We start from the raw sequence: 11,053 nt of genomic DNA, 5'->3' as shown, positions 1-11,053 counted from the left end.
GTCATGTGAAATCCATAGATGAGGGCCTAACTCATTTATTTAAATTGTATGATTTCCTTATATGAACTATAACTCTGTAAAATCGTTGAAATTGTTGCATGTTGTGTTTATATTTTTGTTCAGTATAAATACCTACGTGCTCTCATCTTATCTACCAACATAGACAGGGCTCTAACTCCTCTAGCTCCACAATGAAATAGGGTGCAGGCCAGGCGGCAGGCTGTTAGCCAACCTGCCAGCTTAGTGGAGTCTGCCACTAGCATAGTCAGTGTAGTCAACTCAGCTATCCCCATTGAGACTGTGTCTGTGCCTCGACCTAGGTTGGGCAAAACTAAACATGGCGGTGTTCGCCTTAGCAATCTCACTAGAATGAAGACCGCCTCCATTCCTGCCATTATTGAAAGAGATTGTGATACCTCACATCTCAAAATAGGGCTACTTAATGTTAGATCCCTCACTTCAAAGGCAGTTATAGTCAATGAACTAGTCACTGATCATGATCTTGATGTGATTGGCCTGACTGAAACATGGCTTAAGCCTGATGAATATACTGTGTTAAATGAGGCCTCACCTCCTGGTTACACTAGTGACCATATCCCCCGTGCATCCCACAAAGGCGGAGGTGTTGCTAACATTTACGGTAGCAAATTTCAATTTACAAAAAAAAAAAATGACGTTTTCGTCTTTTGAGCTTCTAGTCATGAAATCTATGCAGCCTACTCAATCCCTTTTTATAGCTACTGTTTACAGGCCTCCTGGGCCATATACAGCGTTCCTCACTGAGTTCCCTGAACTCCTATCGGACCTTGTAGTCATAGCAGATAATATTCAAATTTTAATATTCACATGGAAAAGTCCACAGACCCACTCCAAAAGGCTTTTGGAGCCATCATCGACTCAGTGGGTTTTGTCCAACATGTCTCTGGACCTACGCACTGCCACAGTCATACTCTGGACCTAGTTTTATCCCATGGAATAAATGTTGTAGATCTTAATGTTTTTCCTCATAATCCTGGACTATTGGACCACCATTTTATTACGTTTGCAATCGCAACAAATAATCTGCTCAGACCCCAACCAAGGAGCATCAAAAGTCGTGCTATAAATTCTCAGACAACACAAAGATTCCTTGATGCCCTTCCAGACTCCTTCTGCCTACCCAAGGACGTCAGAGGACAAAAATCAGTTAACCACCTAACTGAGGAACTCAATTTAACCTTGCGCAATACCCTAGATGCAGTTGCACCCATAAAAACTAAAAACATTTGTCATTAGAAACTAGCTCCCTGGTATACAGAAAATACCCAAGCTCTGAAGCAAGCTTCCAGAAAATTGGAACGGAAATGGCGCCACACCAAACTGGAAGTCTTCCGACTAGCTTGGAAAGACAGTACCGTGTGGTATCGAAGAGCCCTCACTGCTGCTCGATCATCCTACTTTTCCAACTTAATTGAGGAAAATAAGAACAATGAAATTTATTTTTGATACTGTTGCAAAGCTAACTAAAAAGCAGAATTCCTCAAGTGAGGATGGCTTTCACTTCAGCAGTAATAAATTCATTAACTTCTTTGAGGAAAAGATCATGATCATTAGAAAGCAAATTACGTACTCCTCTTTAAATCTGCGTATTCCTCCAAAGCTCAGCTGTCCTGAGTCTGCACAATTCTGCCAGGACCTAGGATCAAGAGAGACACTCAAGTGTTTTAGTACTATATCTCTTGACACAATGATGAAATGAATCATGTCCTCTAAACCTTCAAACTGCATACTGGATCCTATTCCGACTAAACTACTGAAAGATCTGCTTCATGTGCTTGGCCCTCCTATGTTGAACATAATAAACAGCTCTCTATCCACCGGATGTGTACCAAACTCACTAAAAGTGGCAGTAATAAAGCCTCTCTTGAAAAAGCCAAAATTTGACCCAGAAAGTATAAAAAACTATCGGCCTATATCGATTCTTCCATTCCTCTCAAAGATTTTAGAAAAAGCTGTTGCGCAGCAACTCACTGCCTTTCTGAAGCTAAACTATGTATACGAAATGATTCAGTCTGGTTTTAGACCCCATCATAGCACTGAGACTGCACTTGTGAAGGTGGTAAATTACCTTTTAATGGCGTCAGACCGAGGCTCTGCATCTGTCCTCGTGCTACTAGACCTTCGTGCTGCCTTTGATACCATCGATCACCACATTCTTTTGGAGAGATTGGAAACCCAAATTGGTCTATACGGACAAGTTCTGGCCTGGTTTAGATTCTGGCCTGGTTCTGGCCTGGTTTATCTGTCGGAAAGATATCAGTTTGTCTCTGTGAATGGTTTGTCCTCTGACAAATCAACTGTACATTTCGGTGTTCAAGGTTCCGTTTTAGGACCACTATTGTTTTCACTATATATTTTACCTCTTGGGGATGTTATTCGAAAACATAATGTTAACTTTCACTGCTATGCGGATGACACACAGCTGTACATTTCAATGAAACATGGTGAAGCCCCAAAATTGCCCTCGCTAGAAGCCTGTGTTTCAGAAATAACGAAGTGGATGGCTGAAAACTTTCTACTTTTAAACTCGGACAAAACAGAGATGCTTGTTCTAGGTCCCAAGAAACAAAGAGATCTTCTGTTGAATCTGACAACTAATCTTGATGGTTGTAAAGTCGTCTCAAATAAAACTGTGAAGGACCTCGGCGTTACTCTGGACACTGATCTCTCTTTTGACGAACATATCAAGACTGTTTCAAGGACAGCTTTTTTCCATCTACGTAACATTGCAAAATTCAGAAACTTTCTGTCCAAAAATGATGCAGAAAATTAATCCATGCTTTTGTTACTTCTAGGTTAGACTACTGCAATGCTCTACTTTCCGGCTACCCTGATAAAGCACTAAATAAACTTCAGTTAGTGCTAAATACGGCTGCTAGAATCCTGACTAGAACCAAAAAACTTGATCATATTACTCCAGTGCTAGCTTCCCTACACTGGCTTCCTGTTAAGGCAAGGGCTGATTTCAAGGTTTTACTGTTAACCTATAAAGCGTTACATGGACTTGCTCCTACCTATCTTTCCGAGTTGGTCCTGCCATACATACCTACACGCACACTACGGTCACAAGACGCAGGCCTCCTAATTGTCCCTAGAATTTCTAAGCAAACAGCTGGAGGCCGGGCTTTCTCCTATAGATCTCAATTTTTATGGAATGGTCTGCCTACCCATGTGAGAGACGCAGACTCGGTCTCAACCTTTAAGTCTTTACTGAAGACATCTCTTCAGTAGGTCATATGATTGAGTGTAGTCTGGCCCAGGAGTGTGAAGGTGAACGGAAAGGCTCTGGAGCAACGAACCGCCCTTGCTGTCTCTGCCTGGCCGGTTCCCCTCTCTCCACTGGGATTCTCTGCCTCTAACCCTATTACAGGGGCTGAGTCACTGGCTTACTGGTGCTCTTTCATGCCGTCCCTAGGAGGGGTGCGTCACTTAAGTGGGTTGAGTCACTGACGTGATCTTCCTGTCTGGGTTGGCGCCCCCCCCTTGGTTTGTGCCGTGGCGGAGATCTTTGTGGGCTATACTCGGCCTTGTCTCAGGATTGTAAGTTGGTGGTTGAAGCTATCCCTCTAGTGGTGCGGGGGCTGTGCTTTGGCAAAGTGGGTGGGGTTATATCCTTCCTGTTTGGCCCTGTCCGGGGGTATCATCGGATGGGGCCACAGTGTCTCCTGACCCCTCCTGTCTCAGCCTCCAGTATTTATGTTGCAGTAGTTTGTGTCGGGGGGCTAGGGTCAGTTTGTTATATCTGGAGTACTTATCCTGTCTTATCCGGTGTGAATTTAAGTATGCTCTCTCTAATTCTCTCCTCTCTTTCTCTCGGAGGACCTGAGCCCTCGGAACATGCGCCAGGACTACCGGGCATGATGACTCCTTGCTGTCCTCAGTCCACCTGGCCTTGCTGCTGTTCCAGTTTCAACTGTTCTGCCTGCGGCTATGGAACCCTGACCTGTCCACCGGACGTGCTACCTGTCCCAGACCTGCTGTTTTCAACTCTCTAGAGACCGCAGGAGCGGTAGAGATACTCTTAATGATCGGCTATGAAAAGCCAACTGACATTTACTCCTGAGGTGCTGACTTGCTACACCCTCGATAACTACTGTGATTATTATTATTATTTGACCATGCTGGTCATTTATGAACATTTGAACATCTTGGCCATGTTCTGTTATAATCTCCACCCGGCACAGCCAGAAGAGGACTGGCCACCCCTCATAGCCTGGTTCCTCTAGGTTTCTTCCTAGGTTTTGTCCTTTCTAGGGAGTTTTTCCTAGCCACCGTGCTTCTACACCTGCAGTGCTTGCTGTTGGGGTTTTAGGCTGGGTTTCTGTACAGCACTTCGAGATATTAGCTGATGTACGAAGGGCTATATAAATAAATTTGATATTGATATTTGATATTGATAAATGTTACTGGGTTTGCTACTATAAAGTACTCAACTGACAATTCATATTTACCCAAAATGTTATTTATTGGTGTCTTCAGGATAACTTCCAATATAACATTTGAGTAAATACTTGGTCTTTTCTGTACTGTAAAATAAAGTGCTACAGAGTCCCTTTGAACTGTAAAGAATGTCCTTAATACAAAAACCAAGCATTCCTATGTAGCCATTCAACAGTCAATGTGAAGAGGAGATATGAATACAAGTTTATGGATTTGATCTAATGAAAAGGTATTGTTACTAATGATATTATAACAAGACTGTCACATCTTTAATGCTTCCGAAAGCAAATTAAGTTCCAGGTTATACAGTCACATCACAAGATTTAAAACATGTCAGATGTCAATGAAGGTTAGGTGTGTTGATTGTTTCTGTCAAAAAACATTACGCAGGTCTGCCTGTTCAGAATCCTTGAGGTTATTTCAAGTCAGGTTCCTACTTCAAAATAGACCAGGAAGAGATATGTAATACATATTGCATCAACCACCCTGACTTTAAGAAACTCTAGAAGACCAAGTCAAAACAACGATTTCTTATAGCATACCCTTAAAACTAGTGTCCCTCTATAAAACATGGTAATACTCACTTGATCTTTTTTAAATTTATTTTTTTAAACACTCCGTTAAAGAATCCACACTAAACAACAAAGAGAAACAAGACTCCTCTGTATTCACAAATGACTCTCAAAAGAGTATCGCTTAAATATAAAAACAGGCAAAACTAAAATATAAAAAACAAATGCACAGAAAAAAATGTATTCCTTTTTTCAAGGGATGGTTGGGGGTCTAGGATGTCAGGGGTAGGGAGTAGTCTCTGGCACCTATACACTCAAACAGTGCTGGACAGTAAGTCCTTCAGTGAAATTCAAGGCTTGTCCTTTTCGGACTCTGCATCATCCTTCATCTTCTGTTCCTGCATACGGGTCCGAGTGGAGCCTGAAAAACAGAGCCAACCTTGAGTTTCATGGCATACATACAGAACAACAGACAGTTAACAGAAAGACAGACTACAGCACTTGAGGTAGATAAAAGCAAAGTCTATTGGATTATAATGTTTGTGGTAAAAGAATAGTAGAACTGATGATATATGAAAGGAAAGATGATGAAAGCAGAATTCAGGTAAAGCCAGAAACAAACGTACCTATCTCTGCAAGTTTCTGTATCAGTCTCGAATCTTCCCCATGTTTGCTGTGAGGAGAGCAAGATGAGATCAGCAACTTATTTCAACCATGCCTCACCTCTGCATGAACACAACATTCTGCAGCCTAGTATAACCAGCATTAAAGATAGCCATCTCCTACCTCTCATCAGCTTCATCCTGTCCTTCTACATCAAAGCGCAACCTCTTCAGGGGCTTGGGGGCGGAGCTCATATCCAAACTCCTCTTCAAGGACCTATCACTGCTGTTCACCATCGCATTGATCTTCTGGAACTTATCAGAGGTCTGCAGAGGAAACAAGACAGAACATCATTTTAGTGCACTGGACACAATGCCCATTTCAGGAAATAATATTTTCCACTATGTTGATGAAAATGATCACTTACTCCAAACGATTCACCGATCGATACCAGGATTCTGTGGAGAACAAAACACAGGGGGAGTAAAAAAATAATGACTCATATCATTAGAGATTATTTTTTTTACTAATTGATATCGCAAAACAATTCAACAGACATTACCATAACAAAATAGGAGAAAAATGTACATAAAATGTGCTAATATCTTTGCCAGTTTGGAACTGAAACATCCAGATAATGAGACGTGCCTCAGCTATAAATCGGTTCATCACTAAGCGCATACAAAAGAAGGTGTCCTCCCATTGAATCAGCCTGGTTCATGGGTGGTAGGGTACTGACCTGGTACGTGGGGTCATGACTGGAGACATGCGTGTTGGGCTCTTCATGGGAGAGATATAGACGTTGTTGCTGCCAGGCACTCTCAGGGGGGAGTTGGGGAACTTGTAGGGGCTGCGGGGGATGTGTGGGATGGGAGACAGTGTGGGGGGCTGGGGGAGAGAGACCGTAGGGAGTGTGTCAGTAGAGAATACTAGAACATTAAGGAGGCAAGCATTTTGAACCTGCGTGTGAGAGATCAGGACCATGTGAAGTATGTTGCGGTGCCACATGGGAACGCTAACTGTCTGTCTCACCCTGGGAGAGGCGTACTGCAGGATGTTGGTCTTCAGTTTCTGCATGAACACCAGGTTGTAGAAGACAATGATGGAGTCATACTGGCCCTCCCGGATTAACACGTGCTTAAATGTCTGCAAGAAAGACGGGGAGATGAGATTTTCTGCATCTGTGGTAATCCTTCCTCTCATCTAACTTAATAAAGCATGCCACACTAGCCATATGAAGCAAGTTCTTTTCAGTCCCTCATGTCTACACTACAGCTCCACAGCAGGAGTAGATAGTTTGTACCCCTGTGTACTCACCTCTTGGTTGGTGTTGGGCATGTTCTTGTAAGCAGTGACGATGGTCTTGAAACGCAAGTCCACGTTCTTCACCTTGCATATGGCGTACATGGCCGACATCATCAACTGTTAGGGGATAAAAAGCCACAGGTGTCAAAGTTGTACATGATCATGTATAGTGTTTTGATCGCATGTCCAAATTGCATCAGAGTATGTGAACACAGCACAGTACCTGGTCCAGGTGGCGGTCTCTCATCAGTTCATACTCATTCTGCAGCGTGTGCTGGAACAGAGTCCACATGATTGGCTCCAGCTCAGGGTGAGAGGTCAAAAGTTGTGTGTACAGCATCTTCAGCCTCATGTAGGCCAGCCGGTACACTACAGGAAGAACGATTTAGAAACCGGGTTACAATGACAGACAACCAGTCATACACAAACAACACCCCACAGGCGACGACTGTAGACCAACTATCATTTAGTGAAATCTTACATTTTTTGTAGAAGAGGCTGAGAGAGTTGGACTTTGGGTGCCTAGGGGTCTGATGGGGCGCCGAGGCAGAGGGCTGAGAGGAGGGTGGGGCTGTAGATTCAGGGGCCGGCAGGATACGGCTACTGGGCCGCACAGGGGAAAGATACCTGCCAGAGAGGAATAACAATATTAGAAAAACAATAGTACAAGCTTCAAGCATAACAATGAGATGGATCAGTGATGCACATTTATTTCTTAAACAATGTTCTAAAAAAAGGTTAAATGGTCAATATCCTGGAGAGAACTTCACAGGTTTTCAACCTAACCTCTGACCAGTCTTTCCCAAAGCCCAGGGCTTTGATATCAGTTACAGTTGGTCAGTGTTCATGTGGCCAGACAAGCCCATTATCCCCCACCTTGTTCACTTCACCCATTCACAGACTTAACATTCCACAACTATTTAGTTTATGCTTTGTCAGGATTCCGCAAAACAACGTTGATAAGATGCATGTTGTTCCTAAATGCAGTTACAAGACAAGGCTGAAAGTGTACAGTGTTTTTTTGTGAGCATTCAAGTGCGAGAGCATACCAATCCAGCTTTTTAACCTCAAATTGGTGGTTATCAATCCGTTGGGCAGATTTACAACACTTGCGTGCCTTCCCAAGCCTGAAAGGGATGCCATTTGAAAAACAAACAACATTTACTACTCAGATCTCTGGCACCCATCCATGCTCGGCAGCTTGACCGGATCTTACTCCAGCTTCGTAACAAAAACAACGGTCAATGAAAGGTTGTGAGTGTATAACCCAATTAGGGTTGGGCAATATTACGATAGCATCGTCTATTGATGATGATTGACATAGATCGTCAATGATGACATTGAGAAGTGACAAATTGTACCAATTTCTGTGTTCATGCAAGTGACTGATTGAACAAATCCTCACTTATCAGTATCTGCAATTTGGCAGTAAGCCCAGACCTTGTTTTGAGAACAAAAGCTATCAGTTTCAAGGTCTCAACATAGAGAGAAGAAGCCTCGTGAGGCATTGGTCGGTCACATGAATGAAGCAAACGTTAACCAATTATGAATGATGAATGCGCTAAATCATGCAAATTTGACATATACTGCAAATAAGGGAATGGGACTGACCCGTTTGAGCATCTGACAGACGTTCACTATGGTGCATTAAGTTTGTTGGAACCTCTCCAGCGCGCTGACAAACAATTCATAATTTAAGATTGACTTAGAATGTCCCTGTGTAAGAATTTCCACAGCAGCTTTCTCACAATTAATCTAAGTTCCATCTCAAAAAGTTGTTTGAATTAGAGGTCGACCGATTAAGATTTTTCAACGCTGATACCGATTATTGGAGGACCAAAAAAAGCCGAAACCGATTAATTGCCCGATTTTTATCTATCTATATATATATATATATATATATATATATATATACACTGCTCAAAAAAATACAGGGAACACTTAAACAACACAATGTAACTCCAAGTCAATCACACTTCTGTGAAATCAAACTGTGCACTTGGGAAGCAACACTGATTGACAATAAATTTCACATGCTGTTGTGCAAATGGAATAGACAAAAGGTGGAAATTATAGGCAATTAGCCAGACACCCCCAATAAAGGAGTGATTCTGCAGGTGGTGACCACAGACCACTTCTCAGTTCCTATGCTTCCTGGCTGATGTTTTGGTCACTTTTGAATGCTGGCGGTGCTCTCACTCTAGTGGTAGCATGAGACGGAGTCTACAACCCACACAAGTGGCTCAGGTAGTGCAGCTCATCCAGAATGGCACATCAATGCGAGCTGTGGCAAGAAGGTTTGCTGTGTCTGTCAGCGTAGTGTCCAGAGCATGGAGGCGCTACCAGGAGACAGGCCAGTACATCAGGAGACGTGGAGGAGGCCGTAGGAGGGCAACAACCCAGCAGCAGGACCGCTACCTCCACCTTTGAGCAGGAGGAGCACTGCCAGAGCCCTGCAAAATGACCTCCAGCAGGCCACAAATGTGCAGAAGTGGTCTGTGGTCACCACCTGCAGAATCACTCCTTTATTGGGGGTGTCTGGCTAATTGCCTATAATTTCCACCATTTGTCTATTCCATTTGCACAACAGCATGTGAAATTTATTGTCAATCAGTGTTGCTTCCTAAGTGGACAGTTTGATTTCACAGAAGTGTGATTGACTTGGAGTTACATTGTGTTGTTTAAGTGTTCCCTTTATTTTTTTGAGCAGTGTATATTTTGTTTTTGTAATAATGACAATTACAACAATACTGAATGAACACTTATTTGAACTTAATATAAAACATAAATAAAATCTATTAGTCTCAAATAAAAAATGAAACATGCTCAATTTGGTTTAAATAATGCAAAAACAGTGTTGGAGAAGAAAGTAAAAGTGCAATATGTGCCATGTAAAAAAGCTAAAGTTTAAATTCCTTGCTCAGAACATATGAAAGCTGGTGGTTCAATATTCCCAGTTCTTCAATATTCCCAGTTAAGAAGTTTTAGGTTGTAGTTATTATAGGAATTATGACACGTCGACTATTTCTCTCTATACCAATTATATTTCATATACCTTTGACTATTGGATGTTCTAATAGGCACTTTAGTATTGCCAGCCTAATCTCAGGAGTTGAAAAATGGCGCCGGAAGAAATGGCAGCAGTTTTACGGGCGCCCAACCAATTTTGCTATTATGTGTTTTCTTTCGCGTTATTTAACATTTGAGAAAAAAATTCTGCAACTGTATCTTACAGCAGAAAATAGCTTCTGGATATCAGGACAGCAATCACTCACCTCGGATTAGACAAAGATTTTTTCAACAACAAGCAGACTCACATGATATTCTCCAAACACCCGGCAGGGCCGACATCCCAGTTGTTCGCAAGAGGAAGCGACGCAGGTACAGAGGACGAAGAGCCGGATGCCTCGTCAGGACCCGCAGAAGGCGAGTAGGAAAGCTGCCGTTACCGTCACTATTACTCGCCAACGTGCAATCATTGGACAATAAACTAGACGACGTACGATCACGAATATCCTACCAACGGGACATCAAAAACTGTAATATCCTATGTTTCACGGAATCGTGGCTGAATGACGACATGGATATTCAGCTAGCAGGATACACGCTGCACCGGCAAGATAGAACAGCACACCGGTAAGACGAGGGGGGGGGGGGCGGTCTTTGCATATTTGTAAACAACAGCTGGTGCACGAAATCTAAGGAAGTCTCTAGATTTTGCTCGCTTGTTGAGTATATTGTGATAAATTGCAGGCCACACTACTTGTCTAGAAAGTTCTCATCTATACTTTTCGTGGCTGTTTATTTACCACCACAAACAGATGCTGGCACTAAGACCGCACTCAGTCAGCTGTATAAGGAGATAAGCAAACAGGAAACCACTCACCCAGAGGCTGCGCTCCTAGTGCACGGAGACTTTAATGCAGGGAAACTTAAATCAGTTCTACCAAATCTCTATCAACATGTTAAATGTGCAACCAGAGGGAAAAAAATTATAGATCACCTGTACTCCACACACAGAGACGCGTACAAAGCTCTCCCTCGCCCTCCAGCTGGTAAATCCGACCACAACTTTATCCTGCTGATTCCTGCTTACAAGCAAAAATTAAAGCAGGAAGCGCCAGTGACTCGGTCTATATAAAAAAAGTGGTCAG

General features: G+C 42.7%; 1 protein-coding gene across 1 annotated transcript in view; it reads right to left on the bottom strand.

The window, feature by feature from the left end:
- Positions 1–4,726: 4,726 nt before the first annotated feature.
- The window catches only part of rb1 (retinoblastoma 1), a 41,230-nt gene continuing 34,903 nt past the window's right edge, over positions 4,727–11,053 (bottom strand). Inside the window, exons 19-27 of the mRNA XM_055942549.1 lie at positions 7,381–7,526; positions 7,123–7,268; positions 6,912–7,016; positions 6,627–6,740; positions 6,334–6,482; positions 6,022–6,052; positions 5,778–5,920; positions 5,618–5,664; positions 4,727–5,412 (exon numbers count right to left, since the gene is read on the bottom strand). Coding sequence (XP_055798524.1) covers positions 5,342–5,412; positions 5,618–5,664; positions 5,778–5,920; positions 6,022–6,052; positions 6,334–6,482; positions 6,627–6,740; positions 6,912–7,016; positions 7,123–7,268; positions 7,381–7,526 — 952 coding nt within the window. The 3' untranslated portion in view covers positions 4,727–5,341. The remainder of the gene's footprint in view (positions 5,413–5,617; positions 5,665–5,777; positions 5,921–6,021; positions 6,053–6,333; positions 6,483–6,626; positions 6,741–6,911; positions 7,017–7,122; positions 7,269–7,380; positions 7,527–11,053) is intronic.

This window comes from Salvelinus fontinalis, chromosome 13 (genome assembly GCF_029448725.1).
Source record: "Salvelinus fontinalis isolate EN_2023a chromosome 13, ASM2944872v1, whole genome shotgun sequence".
NCBI lineage: Eukaryota > Metazoa > Chordata > Actinopteri > Salmoniformes > Salmonidae > Salvelinus > Salvelinus fontinalis.
Note: the sequence above shows the minus strand (reverse complement) of the source record. Positions and strands in the feature narration are given on the sequence as shown.